This window comes from Gymnoscopelus microlampas, assembly GCF_963454915.1.
Source record: "Gymnoscopelus microlampas genome assembly, chromosome: 5".
NCBI classification, from domain to species: Eukaryota; Metazoa; Chordata; class Actinopteri; order Myctophiformes; family Myctophidae; genus Gymnoscopelus; species Gymnoscopelus microlampas.
This window is the reverse complement of record NC_139942.1, coordinates 50,586,830-50,606,062: the sequence shown is the minus strand read 5'-3', so window position 1 is coordinate 50,606,062 and position 19,233 is coordinate 50,586,830. Positions and strand designations below refer to the sequence as shown.

At 45.5% G+C, this 19,233-nt stretch overlaps 1 protein-coding gene across 1 annotated transcript; it reads left to right on the top strand.

Moving 5' to 3' along the window:
• The first annotated feature begins 4,761 nt into the window (after positions 1 to 4,761).
• LOC311045737 (chymotrypsin B-like) lies at positions 4,762 to 9,841 on the top strand. The gene is made up of 8 exons (XM_084057758.1): positions 4,762 to 4,876; positions 5,695 to 5,793; positions 6,407 to 6,522; positions 6,649 to 6,728; positions 7,046 to 7,121; positions 8,101 to 8,281; positions 8,791 to 8,927; positions 9,473 to 9,841. Exons 1-8 carry the CDS (start codon positions 4,834 to 4,836, stop codon positions 9,632 to 9,634), a joined length of 894 nt encoding a protein of 297 aa, XP_083913884.1. The 5' UTR covers positions 4,762 to 4,833; the 3' UTR covers positions 9,635 to 9,841.
• The last annotated feature ends 9,392 nt before the right edge of the window (positions 9,842 to 19,233 follow it).

Here is a 19,233-nt window from a genome sequence, read left to right as displayed (position 1 = left end):
CCGAATGGTGTGATATTTCTTTTAATAATTTTGGACTAAATTATGAACCTCCCCTCCAAATGTGGTAACTCTAGCTCTTACGGTCTCTGAGAAAAAAATACTTGAACTTCCGTTTTTTCACTTTTACATTAAAGCGGATGGGGGAAATTTAATGCACTAATAAATTAATATCAATTAAACTATTTAACCAATCTCTTAGCCCTATACACGCGCACGATTCCCGATTTAGACGGTCATTTTGACATATGGCACGAGTGTGTGCTGGCAAAACTGTGGGAGGAGTTAAGGTCTAAAGTTTAACATTGATCAGGAACAATGTTAACACTAGACGCGTCGCAATTCCGGGGAAATTGCAGAGTGTGGTTGCGCCGACGCCGGTCGCGGGTCGCGGCCGCCGGGACTCGAGGAATACGCCGGGAGGAATAACGTCGGAGGCTGCGCCAATTACATTGTGTCGTCACTCCTGAGATGGCTTGCGTTTCATTTTGAGAGGATCGATCCCCCCAAAATCATGTTTTTGCATCAAACGGTTACATTTCGAGCATTCGTGGCGCCCCCTATGGATCAAAGTAGAAATGCTTTTGGGGATTGGTTTAGTATACCACCCTCGACATGTGATTCAAATTTGGGATTGACCGGACGTTTCGTGCGTGATTTGAGGCATTTTTGGTCAAACGGGCCCCTCCCGCTAACTTTGGAAGCCATTTACGGACGGTAGGTACGGACTATCAAAATTCCGCTTGGATAGGTTTATCGCATGGGTCCATAGATCACGTGTACCGATTTGTGTGAGATTTGGAAAGAAATTGAAGGAAAAGGAGCAAAAAGTGTGTTTTGAAGAAAATTCAAAATGGCGGAAAATCTATCCTGACGCAAATGGGCGTGGCCTATATGGGAAGATGCGTCGTGACCCAAGGAATCCAGGGAAAAATAAATTTTGATTTTACGACCTACGGTTCAAGAGTTATAGGCCAAAAGGTAAAGGGGGCTGTTATAGCGCCACCATGTGGCCGACTGGTGTGATTATTTTCTTAATAATTTTTCAAAAAACTATTAACCTCCCCTCCAAGTTTTGTAACTGTAGCCCTTACGGTTTCCGAGAAAAGAATACTTGAATGGGAGTTTTTGCAATTCCCATTAAAGTGGATGGGGAAATTTAATGCACTAATAAATCAATATCAAAAAATCTATCCTGACGCAAATGGGCGTGGCCTATATGGGGAGATGCGTCGTGACCCAAGGAATCCAGGTGAAAAGAAATTTTGATTTTAGGACCTACGGTTCAAGAGTTACGGGCCAAAACGTAAAGGGGGCTGTTATAGCGCCACCATGAGGCCGAATGGTGTGATATTTTGTTAAATAATTTGGGACTTAATTATGAATTATCCCTCCAAATCTGATAACTCTAGCTGTTAAGGTTTCTGAGAAAAAAATACTTGAATTTGAGTTTTTTGACTTTTACATTAAAGCGGATGGGGACATTTAATGGCACTAATAAATTAATATCAATTAAACTATTCAACCAATCTCTTAGCCCTATACAAGCGCACGATTCCCGTTCCAGACGGTCATTTTGATATATGGCACGAGTGTGTGCTGGCAAAACTGTGGGAGGAGTTAAGCTTTAAAGTTTAACATTGATCAGGAACAATGTTAACACTAGACGCGTCGCAATTGGCAATTGCAAAGTGTGGTTGCGCCGACGCCGGTCGGGACTCGAGTAATACGCCGGGAGGAATACCGTCGGAGACTGCGCCAATTACATTGTCACGTCACTCCTGAGATCGCTTGCGTTTCATTTTGAGAGGATTGATCCCCCAAAAATCATGTTTTTGCAGCAAACGGTTACATTTTGAGCATTTGTGGCGCCCCCTATGGATTAAAGTGGAAATGCTTTTGGGGATTGGTTTAGTATACCACTCTTGACATGTGATTCAAATTTGGGATTGACCGGACGTTTCGTTCGTGATTTATGGCATTTTTGGTCAAACGGGCCCCTCCCGCTAACTTTGGAAGCCATTTACGGACGAACGGTACGGACTATCAAAATGCCGCTTGGATAGGTATATCGCATGGGTCCATAGATCGCGTGTACCGATTTTTGTGAGATTTGGAAAAAAAAAATAGGAAAAGGAGCAAAAAGTGTGTTTTGAAGAAAATTCAAAATGGCGGAAAATCTATCCTGACGCAAATGGGCGTGGCCTATATGGGGAGATGCGTTGGGACCCAAGGAATCCAGGGAAAAAGAAATTTTGATATTACGACATACGGTTCAAGAGTTATAGGCCAAAACGTAAAGGGGGCTGTTATAGCGCCACCATGTGGCCGATTGGTGTGATTATTTTTCTAATAATTTTGGACTAAATTATGAACCTCCCCTCCAAATGTGGTAACTCTAGCTCTTACGGTTTCTGAGAAAAAAATACTTGAATGGGAGTTTTTGCAATTCCCATTAAAGTGGATGGGGAAATTTAATGCACAAATAAATCAATATCAAAAAATCTATCCTGACGCAAATGGGCGTGGCCTATATGGGGAGATGCGTAGTGACCCAAGGAATCCAGGTGAAAAGAAATTTTGATTTTCGGACCTATGGTTCAAGAGTTACAGGCCAAAACGTAAAGGGGGCTGTTATAGCGCCACCATGAGGCCGAATGGTGTGATATTTTTTTCAATAATTTGGGACTTAATTATGAATTATCCCTCCAAATCTGATAACTCTAGCTGTTAAGGTTTCTGAGAAAAAAATACTTGAATTTGAGTTTTTTGACTTTTACATGAAAGTGGATGGGGAAATTTAATGCACTAATAAATTAATATCAATTAAACTATTCAACCAATCTCTTAGCCCTATACACGCGCACGATTCCCGTTCAAGACGGTCATTTTGATATATGGCACAACATTAGGGTATAAAAACTGTGGGAGGAGATGCGGTTTGAAAAAAAGTTAATCTATAAAGATGGAAACAAATAAATAAAGTGTATAGAGTACTATAGTCTGGTTGCCCTGTTGGGCAACCACACTAATAAATAAAGAAATAAAGTGTATAGAGTACTATAGTCTGGTTGCCCTGTTGGGCAACCACACTAATAAAGTGTATAGAGTACTATAGTCTGGTTGCCCTGTTAGGGCAACCACACTAATAAATGGGTTTTGCACAAATCAGCCTCCTGGTGGCGCTATAACAGGCCCATGTGAAAAAAATAGGGCAGAGGTTCTGAATTGGCATCCAGGAAGTGTGTGTGCACAGTTTCTGAGCAACCGGGCCAACGGTGCCAGAGATTAGCTGCTAACACACAGACAGGATGGACACACACACGGATGGACGGACAGACAGGGGCAGTGCCGCTTTAGACTCCACAGGGGCTCTACGCATGATACGGGACATGATACGTGTCCCCCGCTCGCGCGCGATTTTTTTCCGGGTTTCCTGCGGATAAAGTTACTTTTTTTGTTACTTTATTTCGGTTTTAGGGTGACAAGCAGCGCTGCGCAGCCTGCGCTGATGTGAACTCAGTAATGCACGTTATTTTCTGCTGAAGGCGCGCGCGCGTGCGAGCGAGCGAGCGAGAGAGAGAGAGAGAGAAAGAGAGAGAGAAAGAGATGTGAGGTGGGTTGGGTTGGGTTGGTCCTTAAGGAAATACGTGGTACAGAGCTCAAAATGGTTGGCAGTCACTGGTGTGTAGATGACAGGTAGAGTAACATCAGTTTACAGTGTCGTTGGCAACGATGGTCCGTTCATCAGACACGTAGATCACTGAAGTGGACGAACACATGGTGATACTGGAGAGTCAAAGCCTGAATAAACATACATACTGTAATATATGGTAAAACACTTCACTACTGCTGGTTGATATGAATTCAACCTAATGTATAATGTGTTTTGAATATGCACACAATCAATCAATCGATCAATGTTTTAATGATTTGCGTACATTACTGCAAAAACTAAAACGTGGATGGATGTAGCTGTAAGTGTCCTTAAAAGGAACATTGTCACATGTAAGACATCACTATCCAATGGTCTCCTATACAGCAGAGATTCTATGAATAGAGTAATTTTGTTATTTACTGTATCTATTGACATGTTGCCATGACGTCCATCGTCCAGTTTGCTACCAGCAGTAGTAGTTCAAATGATGCCGTCGCAGGGCAGGGCTTCCCGAACATCGAGAAGACCAAGGAGCTGATCAATGTGTGAAGAAGCAACACGTTCTAGTGGTTCACACCTTGACTTCCCTTCTTAGTTTTGTTTGTGTCTGAACTGCTTACTGTGTCAGTATGTCTAGCTGATGCAGTTATATATTTATTATTTTATTTAATTAGCATTTTTGAATGCTTGATCACATGTTTTAAAACAGGGCTGTTCTTTTAAAACACTACACACAACTCACACTACCATAAAATCGAGTTGCAAAAAAACTCAGATCTTGATCTGCTATATTAATATATATTGATATATTGTACAGAAAAGCAGACATATTTAGAAATGTTGACATTTAATGTTTTTTTGTTGTTGTCAATAACCTTGTACTATACATCATGTTGTCTATAACACACTATTAAGAGTGAACCAAAAAAATATGCGTGTGTGTGTGTGTGTGTGTGTGTGTGTGTGTGTGTGATGTGTTGATGTCAGCTACCAGCTTCCAGTCCATCGTTAAGAAAATAAACCACTCCCTGATGAATACATAATGAGAAGATGAGAAGAGGAGAGCTGACATGTCAGAACTACAGAGATATAAGACAGTAAGTGTTGTTCAGTGAAGGTCCAGTTCAGACTAACTGGATCTGAGCGTCATATGACTGTATCTGTATTGACAGCCAGATATGAATCAAATAACCTTTGTGCTCCTTCTGCTCTGGACCTCAGGTAAAGTACGACTCTGTTTTAACCATCCTTGTTGGACGATGTGAATTACAATTACATTTTAGGCATTCATGTGGTTGAATACCTTGCTTACTGTAAGATACTTACAATAAGCACTGTACTTAAAGGAGTAGTTCACCCAATGAAGCCTTGAATTCACAGAGATTTTTTTTAGTTGTTGTCGCATTCCTGAGACAATAATTTGATGACCGGTGGAGTCGACTCTTTGAGTCTCCTACTGAGTCTCCTACTGACCAGCCACCCGGTCATCAAATTATTGGCTCAAGAATGTGACTAAAACAAAAATCTCCATCCCAATGAATGCAAAGTTTCATTGGGTGTGCAATTGATAGAAAATACGTAATTTTGTGGGTGAACTGCTCCTTTAATTTTTGTACAGTTTGGAGGAAGGAGACTTCAGCATTTCCATTTTCCGTATCCACGTTTCCAATATCCACCCGAGGGCTTAGTAGTTTTATAATTTTGGCATATTTTTGTTGCATTGTGAGGGTGAGATAATTAGTAATCATTAAACTAATAAATACTTAGTCTGTGTTTGAGGTTCATTCGTTGTAGTTTACAGTTTGGTTATCATCCTGGCTGGGATGAGCGTTAACATTACCATTCGACAATGGAGGAAAGGATTCTTGCTCTTGGCTCATAGATTTGTTCAAATTTGGGGGTTCAATTCAAATTTGTCTCGGGAGTGACAGAGTGTAAGCTTCACAACATCAAACGTCATCATTGGTCCAAAATAAGTCATTGTAAGTTTTGACCAGTTTAGAACAAATTTTAACTGGTACTCTCCATCTTTTCAACAGGTACAAATCCAGCATCAACAGTCAACCTGCATTCCCCTGAAGATGTGACTACTGTTCACAATGGTACCACAGGCAGACATGAGTCTACCACAGGCAGAGGTGAGTACAGCAGCCAAACACTGTACTCAAGTGTTTGATAATTGATATGCTTTTCATGTTGGTTTTTTTAGGTCTAAAACATAAAATGATAAATGCTTGTCCTATAGAAAATAAATATAAAATAGCCATGTATTAAATTATGGCCTAAACAATATCACCTTGAATAAAACAATACACAATCATACATTTAATCTTAACAAAATAACACAAATAAGGGGGGGGGGGGGGGGGGGGCTTAACTTTATTCAAAGTGAAAGACCTGCTTTTTTCACTAATTTTGCATGACTCTCTTACATGACAAAGGGTTAGGTTGAAATGAATTCAAACAGCAGTAATCTGAATGTTTAACCCTATAACCCATGTATGTAATGTAATGTATGTATGTATGTATGTATGTATGTATGTATGTATGTATGTATGTATGTATGTATGTATGTATGTATGTATGTACCTACACACACACACACACACACACACACACACACACACACACACACACACACACACACACACACACACACACACACACACACACACACACACACACACACACACACACACACACACACACACACACGTGTGCATGTGTGTATGTACTGTATATGTTTTTCAGACTGTGGTGTTCCTGCCATCAAACCAAAAGTCCCTGGATGTCCCAGTGATGGATTAGGTATCATCAATGGTCAAGAGGCTATACCTCACTCCTGGCCCTGGCAGGTCTCCCTGCAGGTACATTATACAACACTTTGTTTATATTTAACAATTCATTATCCACACATTTCATTATTCACACATAATGGCTGAATAGTTAGAAAAATATACTGGCGCCTTAATGGAACCTTAATGTGAATTCAGACCTACAGTGGCTGGCCTTTCTGTGGTGGATCACTGATCAACAAGGACTGGGTTGTGACTGCTGCCCACTGCGATGTCAGGTACAGTAGACAATGTGTGTGTGTGTGTGTGTGTGTGTGTGTGTGTGTGTGTGTGTGTGTGTGTGTGTGTGTGTATATATATATATATATATATATATATATATATATATATATATATATATATATATATATATATTCTGTATATGCAATGTATATCACATCTTTATTTAGGTTTTAATTGATGTATTTACGGTAGCAGAGACACAGCAAAGTATAATCAATAAAAAATACATACGTAGATTACGTACAATTTAAAAAAAACTGTTCTAGTCTGAGGCTCATGAAATTATTTTCATTAAATCTCACCATCTTTTCAGTCGATCTCACCGTGTAATCCTGGGCCAGCACAACCTCAAAACAACATCCAACATCCAGAGCATGAGGGTTGGAAAGGTACTGTTTGTTTATTATGACATGATGTACATGTGGGCTATTTTGCTTTTATTGTCTCCGCCAGGAGACTATGTTTTCGTTCTCGTCCTTCTGTGTGTCCACCAAGCAAACATTGGTCAAGCTTCACGTGACACGTGACAATATGTTGAAAGGGTGGGCTTTGATTGGCCAGCGAGAAGCATAATGGAATAGAGTCCTATAAATAGGTGTGTCACTTCAAAACATCATTTATATGTTTTGAAGTGACACACCTATCCATCAGCCAAGCTAACATTGGTCAAGTGACACGTGACAATATGTAATATTGACAGGATTAATGGAGAGTATCGTTTCCTCTCCGTCCGTCTCTGTATATGTTATTAAAGATAGGGTAAGTGATTTCCTTTGGTTAAAATAGCACGGGTCCGCTGGCGGAGACCTGTGCTCCGAGGAGCACATTTTCTAGTTTTTATGTATTTTTGTGTTGTGTTGTATAATTGTGATATGGATCTCCCAAGGTCTGAAATAAAGATTGAATTGAATTGAACATAATACTGTAGAGCACATTTACAACAATCACAATTGACCAAAGTGCTGTACAAGGCGAAACAAAACATCAACAAGAAAATATGCAAGTGCAGCAACAACAAAGTCACATGTTACTGTACATACCTGTACATCAATCAGGTCAAGGCATAGACTCAAATGTGATTAAAAGCTAATGAAAAAAGTGTGTCTTGAGAAGGGGTTTAAAAGTCTCGATAAAATGAGCACTTCTAATGTGGATGGGCAGGCTGTTCCAAAGCCTAGGAGTGGCGGTAGCAAAGGCACAGACATCCCTATACTCATTAGTCTGGTTTTGTGAACCTCCAATGCCTTGCCAAGGCATTCAATCAACAAGCAACAACAAACTGCTGCTGAAACTTTGAAACGGTTTTGTTGCATTGCAGATCATTGGTGTGGACTGAGCTTTTAGATGTCTGTCTGATTTCCCTGGTAGGTCTTCAATCACCCCCACTACAACGACCAGACTACTGACTATGACATCGCCCTGATCAAGCTGGAAAGCCCTGCCCAGATGAGCAAGCATGTGTCCCCCGTGTGTGTGGTTGACACTGGTGACCACATCCCTGCTGGCACCAAGTGTGTGGCCACTGGCTGGGGCCGGACCCGCTACAATCGTGAGTGAATGACACCAAACTATATTTTGAACAGTCAGTTCAATGATTTTTAGAACAGTGAAAGTTGGATGGGGGTGGACATGCAAGTAACTGGATGCTCGGGTGGCGCAGTGTTAAAACCCCTGACCACCACCGCAGATGTTTTGGCTTCGAATCCACCGTGGTGCATCCGGAGTGAATGTCTATACAAACACAATTGGCCCGTGTTCGGGGGAGGGAAGCCGGGCGGGGGTGATCATCATTTTGTTAATGCTATTAAGTCAAATAAATAAAATAAAGTTGGATACACACGTGCAAGTAAGCTACTGCAAGGCAAATAGAGCAGACTAACATTTAGAATAAGATCAATCACATAACATACTGTAACTGACATTACGTCAGTTTGAAACTTCTTATTCACAATAGAACTGCAAAAACTGCAAAGCTTCAATGTGTCATTCTCAGTGGAATATTTTGTCTATAGCTCAAAGCTAAAACCTTACCTTTATTAATAATGTGTATTCTTCCAGCTGCCCAGAGACCTGACAAGCTCCAGCAGGCCTGTCTGCCCACAATCAGCCACAAGCAGTGCAGGAACTACTGGTACAGGGGATCCATCACCTATCAGATGTTCTGTGCTGGAGCCGCTGGAGCTGACACCTGCAGTGTGAGTGACACTGACTTCAAATTACATTTTGACATTGAAAACACATTAAAGGAATATTTCACCCCCAACATAACTTTTTTCATGTTTGTTTTGCATTCCTTCAGGGTAATCCAAAAACAAAGATAATTATACTGATGAATTGAACAAAGAATGGGTGTAGAATTAGAAACAACAGACAGTCTGTTCATAAACTCCAACACAGCTCTCATAGTATAATCTTAGTCTTGTATCCACTCCGTGTCCTGATAACATCCAAAACACAGCAACCGCTGAAAGTTTATTATTTTTAACACTTCTGGCGTAAACAGTGTTATGTACAGACGACACAACACACACGCCTGGGTGAACCGCACAGGGTTGAATCCACATGCTCGTCGCCACGAACACATCTGTCTTTGTTTGCATGAGACTGTTTATCCCGGAAGAGTTTTAGATACAAGTACAATGTACAAGTTAATCAGCTTGAGCTTGTAGATCTGCTTTTCAAAATAATTTAGTCAATTGTTGTGGATAAGTGATTAAAAACACACCACTTGTTGTTTCAGGGTGACTCTGGTGGTCCCCTGGTGTGTAAGAAGCATGGAGCCTGGACCCTGTACGGTGTGACCTCCTGGGGTCGTAAAGGCTGCCCTACCAGCATGCCTGGTGTGTACGCAGCCGTCACCAACCTGCGCGCCTGGATGGACCGGACCATGGCTAACAACTAAACTGTAAACAGCTAGTATAACACAATCAATAATACAATCATTGCAAATGCCTGAGTGTACATTATGTGTCCTTGATGTGCAACTTGTTTGCAGTAATAAATGCTTATTGCTTATTGCTTGAATGAATACTTCTTGAAATTGCAGTTGTGTTGTTGATTTGCTGTAAATTTGTGTTCATAGAGAGGATTAGCCATCTGTGACATCTGTGAAAAATCACATAGCCATGAGAATAAACTTTTTTTTAAACTATACAATACTGCCTTTTCATGTGAATCTTGTTTATCTCTGTCTTTATCTCTACATAAGATATAATTCTAAAGCCACCAGGGTGTTTTTATTGTTATAACACTGTAGTATGATACATTTATTTGTCTATTTAAAGTGTTAGACCGAAAGGTTACTTGAAAATGATGTACAATTAATTTGAATAGGACTTAAAGGTCCTATCTGTTAAAAAAAAAAGAAAAATCAACAAGGGAGGAGAAAATAAATGTCAGCAGTTGGTTACTGTGGGTGTGTTTTTCTCAACTTTTCGAAGTAAAGCAAGAAGCTTCTGGAACCTAAGCTGACCACAATGTCAGGGTACATAGAGTCACTTTGGTCCCTTCGCTTTGTCTATTCGAAGTACAAAGGTGTTAAAACCACCCTGTTCAAGTAAAGCACCCGCCTTTCACACATACATCATGCCAACATGCTTACAGCAAACGGCTAACTTTCCAACCATAAATGCTTTTGCACTCATTAAAAATGAATTAATCAAAAAAACTAGCGTAATTTGAATTGTTGACCTATTTCTACCATATAGTGCAGGTTTTCGTTCAACTTCGACCCCTCTGTCACATGGTACTATGGACACAAAAAATAGTACCATGTGACAGAGGGGTAGAAGTTGAACGAAAGGCAAGTTTTTCACTCGGCAGAAAACGGGCGATACCTCCTGGGTGGCTCGCCGAGGGACGGCAGAGGACTTGTGATACCACCCTGGGTGGGTCGCCCAGGGACGGCAGAGGACTCGTTGTCCGGGTCTGCGGGTCTGTGGATCGCTCCCCGGCACAACTGCGGCCAAAACACAGGTATAAGGTATACGGTATAAGAGAGAGAAATTAGACAATTATTCTAAGTGTTTCAGCAAATCTACCTAGTAACAATTCTGCCCAATGATATTTTTTCAAAAGACCAATCACAGCTTGGTGTAAACACGGCCATGTTCCAGTGCCATCTTTGCCTGCAGTTACCCATGTCTCCAAGCTGTGGGCTTGTAGATTTGCAATACCGGCGTGCGTCGAACCATAACTCAGCATAGACATACAGGCATAGAAAGCTAAGCGTACCAGGCCCTGGCCTCCCGCTCTGGAAAGAACGGGCGCTCCTTGTTCCGCTCTAACCACTTGTACTGGTTTCCCACATGTACTGTAAGATATATATTCATGCGCTGGCCGCTAGATACCTGCGCTCCCAGAGTCCCTGCACACTTGCATTGCGTTTTTTAATCCACATTTTGTGGCAGATTATACAATTTACACTATTAAGCTTGTTGGTTTAATAACTTAAAATATAAAGAGAATTAGAGTTATATTTATTGAAGAAAGGTTTGGGAGAGGTCGGGGCGGTGTCTCCATTGACGGGCCGCCACTGACGCACACGCCAGGGTGAACCAGTACAATGTTCAAGTTCACAAGTTTGAGCTTGTAGATCTGCTCTTTTGAAAATGATTTAGGAAATTGTTGTAGTTAAGTGATTAACATCATGATTATTAGAAGTATAAGGACTGCAAGGGGTGTTAGAGCTGTTTACAAAGTCATGATTTAGGTCAAATATTTAGGTTTAAAATTTAAAATATATTAAGCATCAAGGGTGGAGAAAAGAAATGTCAGCAGTTGGTTACTGTGGGTGTGGTTTTCTCAACTTTTATAAGTGAAGCGATCATTTTCGGTAACCTATATTGTTTGTGGTGCTTTGTCTATTCTAAGTACCCAAAGGTGTTAAAACCACCCTGTTCAAGTAAAGCACCCGCCTTTCACAGATGCTAGCATGTGTTGATGTTCCATGTACTTCTATGTACTTGTTGCAATGTTATGAGGGCTGCTAACTTTTCAGAAAACCTTTTAGTGGGATTTGATCATATGAGCGTGAGCCCATGCCACCATTCCACATTTTGGAAATGCAAAAATAGAAAAGTGCACTCCTCGGAGCGCAGAGGTCAATCATAGCCAATCAGAATATGAAACATCGGACTGATACATCTTAATCACATGCCCCCCAAATAATGTGTTTTGGAAAAAATCTGTGGGATCAAAACTGGCACAAAATGGTGGAAAACCTAGTCTGGCACAAATGGGTGGGGCCCATAGAGTTAAAAATAATAGAGAGGGCACCCGAAATCTCCTCCCATCCACTTGCATTGAGTTGCTCACCCAGCGCATAGTCCTAAATCACCCCTTCTTCCGGGTTGGAAATTTGGTGGGCGCGGCCTATTTTGGGCCCCAGTGCGTCACTTCTGTGACGCGTTTTGCGTCACAGAAGCGCGCAGCCCCGTGCGCAAGCTCGTGCGCTTGCTCGTGAGTCGAGCCCATTGGTCGAAACCGTTTTCGCTCGTTCATGTTGAGGCCCCTAAGCTGCAGTACCATGAATGGCCAGCATGTCCATTTGGCTTCAATGAAATCTAGAGGTTACGTAGGTAACCCCGGTTCTTTTAGTTTAGGAGTGAGGCACTCACTATGGGAAACAGCGCCATCTGGCGATGCAACAGAGCTACACAATACGCTCCCGGGGCCCATTTCATTGGGCTAGAGGGTATGTCACGCGACCGGCTGTCCCTTCCCCTTTCCGGAAGGACATATAAGGCCCGGTCGTGACGTTGTACTTCCTCTTACCACAGGTCCTCTGTTCGCAGTGGCGAAACAAAGGGGTGTTTGGTGAGTGCCTCACTCCTAAACTAAAAGAACCGGGGTTACCTACGTAACCTCTAGTTCTTTGTCGTTTTGAGTCGTGAGGCACTCACTATGGGATCTATAAACCCCCCGGAAGCGTTAAAAACATTCAATCCCTGAAAAACCGCACATGCCCCCTCCGGCCCAGGGGCCCGCACACAGCGGGGCCCCAGCCTCCGGGGCGTCCAGACCCACCGGGCCTGGACGCGGCACAAGGAATGATATAAAAGAGACCCTGACAGACCGAAGTCCGCCTTATTCAGCTAATAGAGGACAAGGTCCGTCACCTACCAACCTTAAAATAAGGGAACAGGGCCCCCTGCTCCCGAGGACCAACAGATCGTTAGCCCCACGGGATCACATCAGGAGGAGAAAGGCACCTCAAGTAGATGAGGCTGCCACGCCCAGGACTGCGTGCGCCACAGAGGAAGCCGCCACGTCCAGGCTGTAGAAAGCTGCAAAGGTCGAAGGAGACGACCAATTAGCGGCCGTGCAAATCTCCTGGACCGAAGCCCCCCTAGAGAGGGCCCAGGACGCAGCCAATCCCCTAGTCGAGTGCGCCCTCAGTCCAACAGGTACTGGGGCCCCACTGCTAGCATAGGCGAGCTGTATGGCTTCAACTATCCACCTAGAAAGCGTCGGCTTAGCGATCGCTTTCCGCTGGTCACCTCGGCCGTAGGAGACAAACAATTGTGTTGACGACCTACTGACCCCAGTCATCTGACAGTAGCGCCTCAGGGCCCGTACTGGACAGAGACAATGTAACCGTTCATCCTCCGCCGAAGCAAAAGGGGGTGGATGAAAAGTCACCAACTCGACCGGAGCCGGTGCCACCACTCCGGTCTTGGTAACGAATGCCAGGTTCGGTTTCAACAGAACCCTCCTGCCATCACCCGAGAACCTCAAGCACTCCGAACTCACCGAGAGTGCATGCAGGTCACTGACCCTCTTAGCCGTAGACAGGGCCACCAAGAGGACCGTCTTAAGGCTAACCACCCTGAGGCTCACCGTCTCAAGGGGTTCAAAAGGAGGGAGATAGAGAGCATTCAACACCACCACCAGATCCCAGGCCGGAAACAGAGGCCTGTTAGTCGGCCTGGCTCGCCTGGCTCCACCCATGAAGCGCCGCACCAGAGGGTGCTTGCCAACCGTTCCGTAACCTTCGAAACCTTCGTGGCAGGCGGCGATGGCCGCCAAGTACACTTTGACCGTCGAGAAGGTCAAGCCCTGGTTTAACCTGCTCTGCAGGAAAATAAGGACGCTGCGTACCGGCGCTTGGAAAGCCACCACCACTGGTGACTGTACCTGGCACCATGACACAAAAACATTCCATTTAATGTCATAGGCAGCCCTAGTGGATCCGGCCCTGGCTCCCTGAATCGTAGCTACCACGTCAGGGGGCAGGCCGCACGAATCTAGATTGGCCCTCTCACGGGCCAGACCCACAGGTCGAGGTCCCTGGGGCTGGGGTGGTTGATCTCGGTCCCTGCCTGCATCAGCAGATCCGTGATTGGAGGAAGGGACCAGCAGTGTTGGGAAAGTTCACTTAAAATATGAACTAGTTCAAAGTTCAGTTCACAAATTTTAAAATGAACTAGTTCAAAGTTCAGTTCATAATTCAAAATTTTGAACTAAAGTTCATGGTTCAAAAAATGAACTAGTTCAGTTCTTTTTCGTTCTTTTTTTTCAATATATATTAGTGCTGTCAGGCGATTAAAATTTTTAATCGCGATTAATCGCATGATTTTTGTAGTTAATCGCGCGATTAATCGCATATTAATCGCATATTTTTTATTGTCTCAAACTTGAATGATGAACTGAAAAGCAGTGCATTGTATTGTATATGGAGCAGGATGCATCCAAATATATTATTTATTATTATTACTATAGTTTTATTATTTATCCAATACATTATAAAACCAATGTTATTTATTTAATTTTCTTATACATTATATCCTCTCTGGTGTACATACACAAAGCACCCTATATTTATTATTTCCAGTGCTGTAAAGTAACTAAGCACATTTATTCAAGTACTGTACTTAAGTACAATTTTGAGGTACTTTTACTTTACTAGAGTATTAGCAGTTTTCAGTACTTACTTACTTCTACTCTACATCTCAGAGGCAAATATTGTACTTATTTTTAATTATTTGAAAACTTGAGTTACTAGTTACTTAGTAGATTTTACAAATACATGTATCACTTCAGCCCTATTTAAGTTTTGGATATTGGAAAATAGCCGATCTACAAGCTCACAACAGGTCATGGTGCAACACAGTGAGCTTGTAGATCTGCTATTTTCTAAAGATTTTCATTAATCTTGGGGGGGGGGGGGGCTGGGGGCTTGTCAAAGTGAGTGTATGACACTGTTAACATCAAAAGCCAGGTGCAGAAGTCCACTTTTAATCCCAAAATAAAGTCGGGTCGGACGTCCAGACTACAATACGTTCATTCAGAGGTTCGGGGGCCGGGGCTACCGTCCTAAAGTCGGCTGCAGGCTACGGTGCACGACGCATCAGCCACGGACAAACTCATCTCGCCGTTCCGCGGTGTTTACTTATTAATTCAGCCAAGCTTCAAGTTAATTTTGTCGGCAGTGAAGCCAAGGAAACAACACCGATACTTTGGAAGAGACACAAGTCAGAAGTCAACTTCCAAATGCTTGTGGCCGGGAAATGAGCTTCGCAGAGCGGATAAAGTGTCAGCTCTTCGCCCTGGCCGAGTGGCCGTACTGTAACTGTCTGTGCTGCTCACTAGCTGTCGCTGCAATGAGACTGTTCACTCTGATTCGGACTCCGCGCTGCGCACATGAATGTTTAGACACCGCCTTGCTTTTCTCTTTTTTTGGCTGATGGTGCGTTCAAGACGCCTCGGAAACACAGAATAGGATGAAATACAACATGACAAACCGATGTAACCATGGAAATTTGGGACACTCTTGAACGAAGTTAAACTGTGAGAGAACGCCGTTCACAAACGCCAGAATGAACGCGTTCACGATAACGTTCATCTAGCGGATATACAGTACGTTCAGTTCACGTTCGCCCAAAATATGAACGAGTTCATGAACGATCGTTCATTGAACGCGTTCAGGCACAACACTGGGGACCAGGGTTCGGCGTAGAGTAGAGGAGTTATCTCCGATCTCCACGCGCCCCATGTTGGAGCCACCAGCAGTACAGTCAGGCCCTGGAGCCTGACCCTCTCCAAAGTTGGGCGGATGAGCTCCAGTGGCGGGAACGCATAAAGCAGTTCCCTCGGCCAGCTGTGAGCCAACGCGTCCAGTCCCAACGAGAGGTCCGTTGCCTTCTCCGAGAAAAAGCGAGAGCACTTCGCGTTCTCTACTGAGGCAAATAAATCGATCCGTGGTCGGCCGAACCTGGTCCAAATCAGGCGCGCTATTTTCGGATTGAGTGACCAATCCGCGTACCAAAGCCTGCCCCTGGACAGCAGATCCGGCCCGCCGTTCTGGAGGCCCGGGACATGGACCGCACAAACTGACAGTAGGCATGAGTCGCACCACATCGTCAGTTCCCGGGCTAGGTTGTCCAACACTCTGGAGCCCAAGCCTCCCTGCTTGTTGATGTAGCACATGGTCGTAGTGTTGTCCGTCCTGACCAGGACATGGCAACCGCTGAAGTGCGCCTCGAACCGCTTGAGTGCGAGAAACACCGCCATCAGCTCTAGGTAATTGATGTGGGCCAATCTCAGATTGTGGTCCCACACTCCCCTGGCCGCACGACCCTCGTAGACTGCGCCCCATCCAGTCATACTGGCGTCTGTCGTGACAACCTTCCGTGAGATCACAGCACCTACTCTGACACCTTCTGAAAGAAAAAGTGCGCGTGACCAAGGTTCGAGCGCTTCCATGCAACGTGGAGACACTAGAACCTTCCAAGACCCCATAGTGGGTGGAATGTTGAGATCCCGCACCCACCGCTGAAAAGGTCTCATAAATAGTCTGCCTAGGCGGACCAGGTGTATGGCCGAAGCCATGAGCCCCGCCGCTTGCAAGCACAGCCTGTACGTGATTTTCTTCCCTACTCGAAAAGACCTCACACAGGCTAGAAAACTGTCTATCCTCTCCTTGGATAGACGTGCCACCAGCGTGGTCGAATCCAGTGCAATCCCTATGAAAGAGGTTTGTTGACATGGAGTCAGCACGGTCTTCTGAAAGTTGATGGTGAAACCCAGCGACGTCAGATGGGAGATAGTTATCTCCGTGTGTCTCGTCACCTCCTGGCTGGAGCTCCCCGCCAGGAGCCAATCGTCGATGTATGTCGCCATGCGTATTCCCTGCCTCCTCAAAGGAGCTATAGCCGCCTGTGTGCACTTCACGAAAACACGGGGGCTCAGGGACATTCCGAACGGGAGCACCATGTACTCGTACACCCGCCCCTCGAAACCGAAGCGCAGAAACTTTCTGTGCGGTGGGTAAATGGGAATGTGAAAATACGCGTCCTTCAGATCTATGCTGGTCCACCAGTCGCCCTGACGCACCGTGCGTAAAAGCGTCGCGGTCGTCAGCATGCGAAACTTGAATTTCGTTAGAAATTTGTTGAGACCTCTCAGGTCCAGTATGGGTCGTACACCCCCCCCCCCTTTTTCTTGACCAGGAAATATTTCGAGTAAAAACCCAGGCGTTTCTGGTCGGGAGATAATTCCCTTATGGCGCCTTTGTTTAAGAGAGAGAGAACCTCCTCTCGTAACGTTATCGCCGCTGCGCCTTTTGCGCTGGAGAATACCACTTTGTCGTTCATAGGGGGTTTTGCAGAAAACTGCAATTTGTACCCCTTCTGTATGGTGCGTAGCACCCATGGAGACGGGTGGCAGCCTTTCCACTGCGTTAAACAGCGAGCTAGGGGGTTGGGGGGGGTTGTGTGTGTCATTCGTCCCACTAACCGTTTGGTCGTTGTCATGGAAACTAGTGACGTGGCCGATCGTGCCGGTGTAGGCATTATCTGACTGACTGGGAGATTCAAGGAAGTCACGTGACTCTGCACGCGGTGCAACCCTGACGTCAGCAACTGGACTACAGATGTAGTTCTCTTGCCTACCTTCCGTGCGGCCATCTTGTGAGACCCCTTCACTAAAATGGCGTTCTGGCGCCCTCTCCCGGATGGGAGATATGGATGGTGAAACCGGCGTGACCCTTGTGCCAAGGTGCAACTTGGGCGCCCTCTGGCGGACAAAGGTGGCACTGGTTTCACCACTGAATTTAATTTTACCTGCATTGGTGTGAATGTATTCAGTATGTTTGTCCCACAAGTGTTCGGGAAACCGAGAACCGGGTTTCCCGAGCACTGTGGGCTCATAGGGGGACCACCGAGAACGGGGAGCCGCCATGTAGGTGGCCCCCGTTCCCCCTGGTCCACAGGCGGGGTCGAGATAAGACAAGGTTTTGTAACTTGCAACACATTTAATGAAACAATTACAGGGTAATGCATTACAGGCCATACAGAAATGTGCGACATTTTTTGTTGCTTGGCTGTTGAGGAGTGGTCCATGACTCCGTCCTCTGGATGCAAAAAGGGTCCCTGTCTCTTCCCCGTGGGGGTCCGCGTAATTCCAGGCTGACCGAGCAGCTCTGTGTGGAGCGGTTGGCAGTGCTGTGTGTCCCCCCAAGCCTGCCTGACATTGGGGGGAACAGAGGGGCAAATGTCACTTCCCCTGCCCACGACGGGAGCGGGTGGTGCTGCGACGTGGAGCCCGGGCAGCGGTGCTGGTGGGGCGAGAGGTTCGAGGCCGAGCACCGGCCTCCTCATGGGTCCTCTCCCTGGATGTGCCCGATGAGGGTGTGTCTGAGGGGCGGCTTGACCTAGATTGGCGAGAGGAGGAGCGCCCACCTCTCGCTGCAGGTCTCTCACCACGAGGTCTGGCGTTGGAGGAGGAGGAGGAGGCGATTGGTTCAAAGACTCCTGAAGCGGCCTCCTGAGTTGCCTTCCTCTCATCAGTAAACTTTTTGATGAACTTGGCCCCGTCCTTGAAGAGGTTCTCCGGGTCCAGGTCGAGGGCCAAGAGCTGCTTCCTGGCCTCCTGGCCTGCCTCGCCTGGGAAGTTGACTAGGTCCAGCCACCTGGTGCGCTCTTGCCAGGCGCAGAGATCCAGGGACCGCCCGGACCACTCAGTGGAGTGCTTGTTGAGCTGAATAATTAATTGCATCACCAGCTCAATCTCCTCGGCGTGCTCGCCCAGCTTCGGCAGCAGGTCCTGGAGCATCGAGCTCAAGGAGCCTTGTAGAAGCGTGCTGGCGTTGAGGTTCCTGGCGACCGTGCTGGTTGCCTTGTAGGACCTCAGCGTGGCTGCTGAAGCAGATTTGTCCTTCTGGTGTGTAAAGGTGGGCTTGGAGGTAAGGGAGACCCGTCCAATGCTCATCGCTCCCAGACTGGTGGCCAGAACAGTGTCCATGGGGGGAAGGCTGAGTCCCAAACCTTCTCCCTCAGCCACGTTGATGTCAAACTGCAGCTTATGTGGGTCAGCGTGGCCCTTCCAGGAGGACTGAAGAGCCTCCTTGAAGCCCCTGGCCACTGGCAGCTTTCTGATCCTCGGGCGGCGAGGTTCTGGGGCGGCCATGCCCGGGAAGGAGGGTGCAGCTTCAGAGGTGGAGGCTTGTGGTTCCTCTATCTGGAGCTGCTGACCACATCTGAGCACCGCCCGCTCGAAAGC

What these genes read in the sequence shown, in the direction of transcription:
- LOC311045737 (XM_084057758.1), top strand. Translation starts at nt 4,834, where the DNA reads ATGAATCAAATAACCTTTGTGCTCCTTCTGCTCTGGACCTCAG. An exon ending in CCTTCTGCTCTGGACCTCAG is followed by an intron (nt 4,877 to 5,694) that starts GTAAAGTACGAC and finishes TCTTTTCAACAG; the next exon opens with GTACAAATCCAGCATCAACA. An exon ending in TGAGTCTACCACAGGCAGAG is followed by an intron (nt 5,794 to 6,406) that starts GTGAGTACAGCA and finishes TATGTTTTTCAG; the next exon opens with ACTGTGGTGTTCCTGCCATC.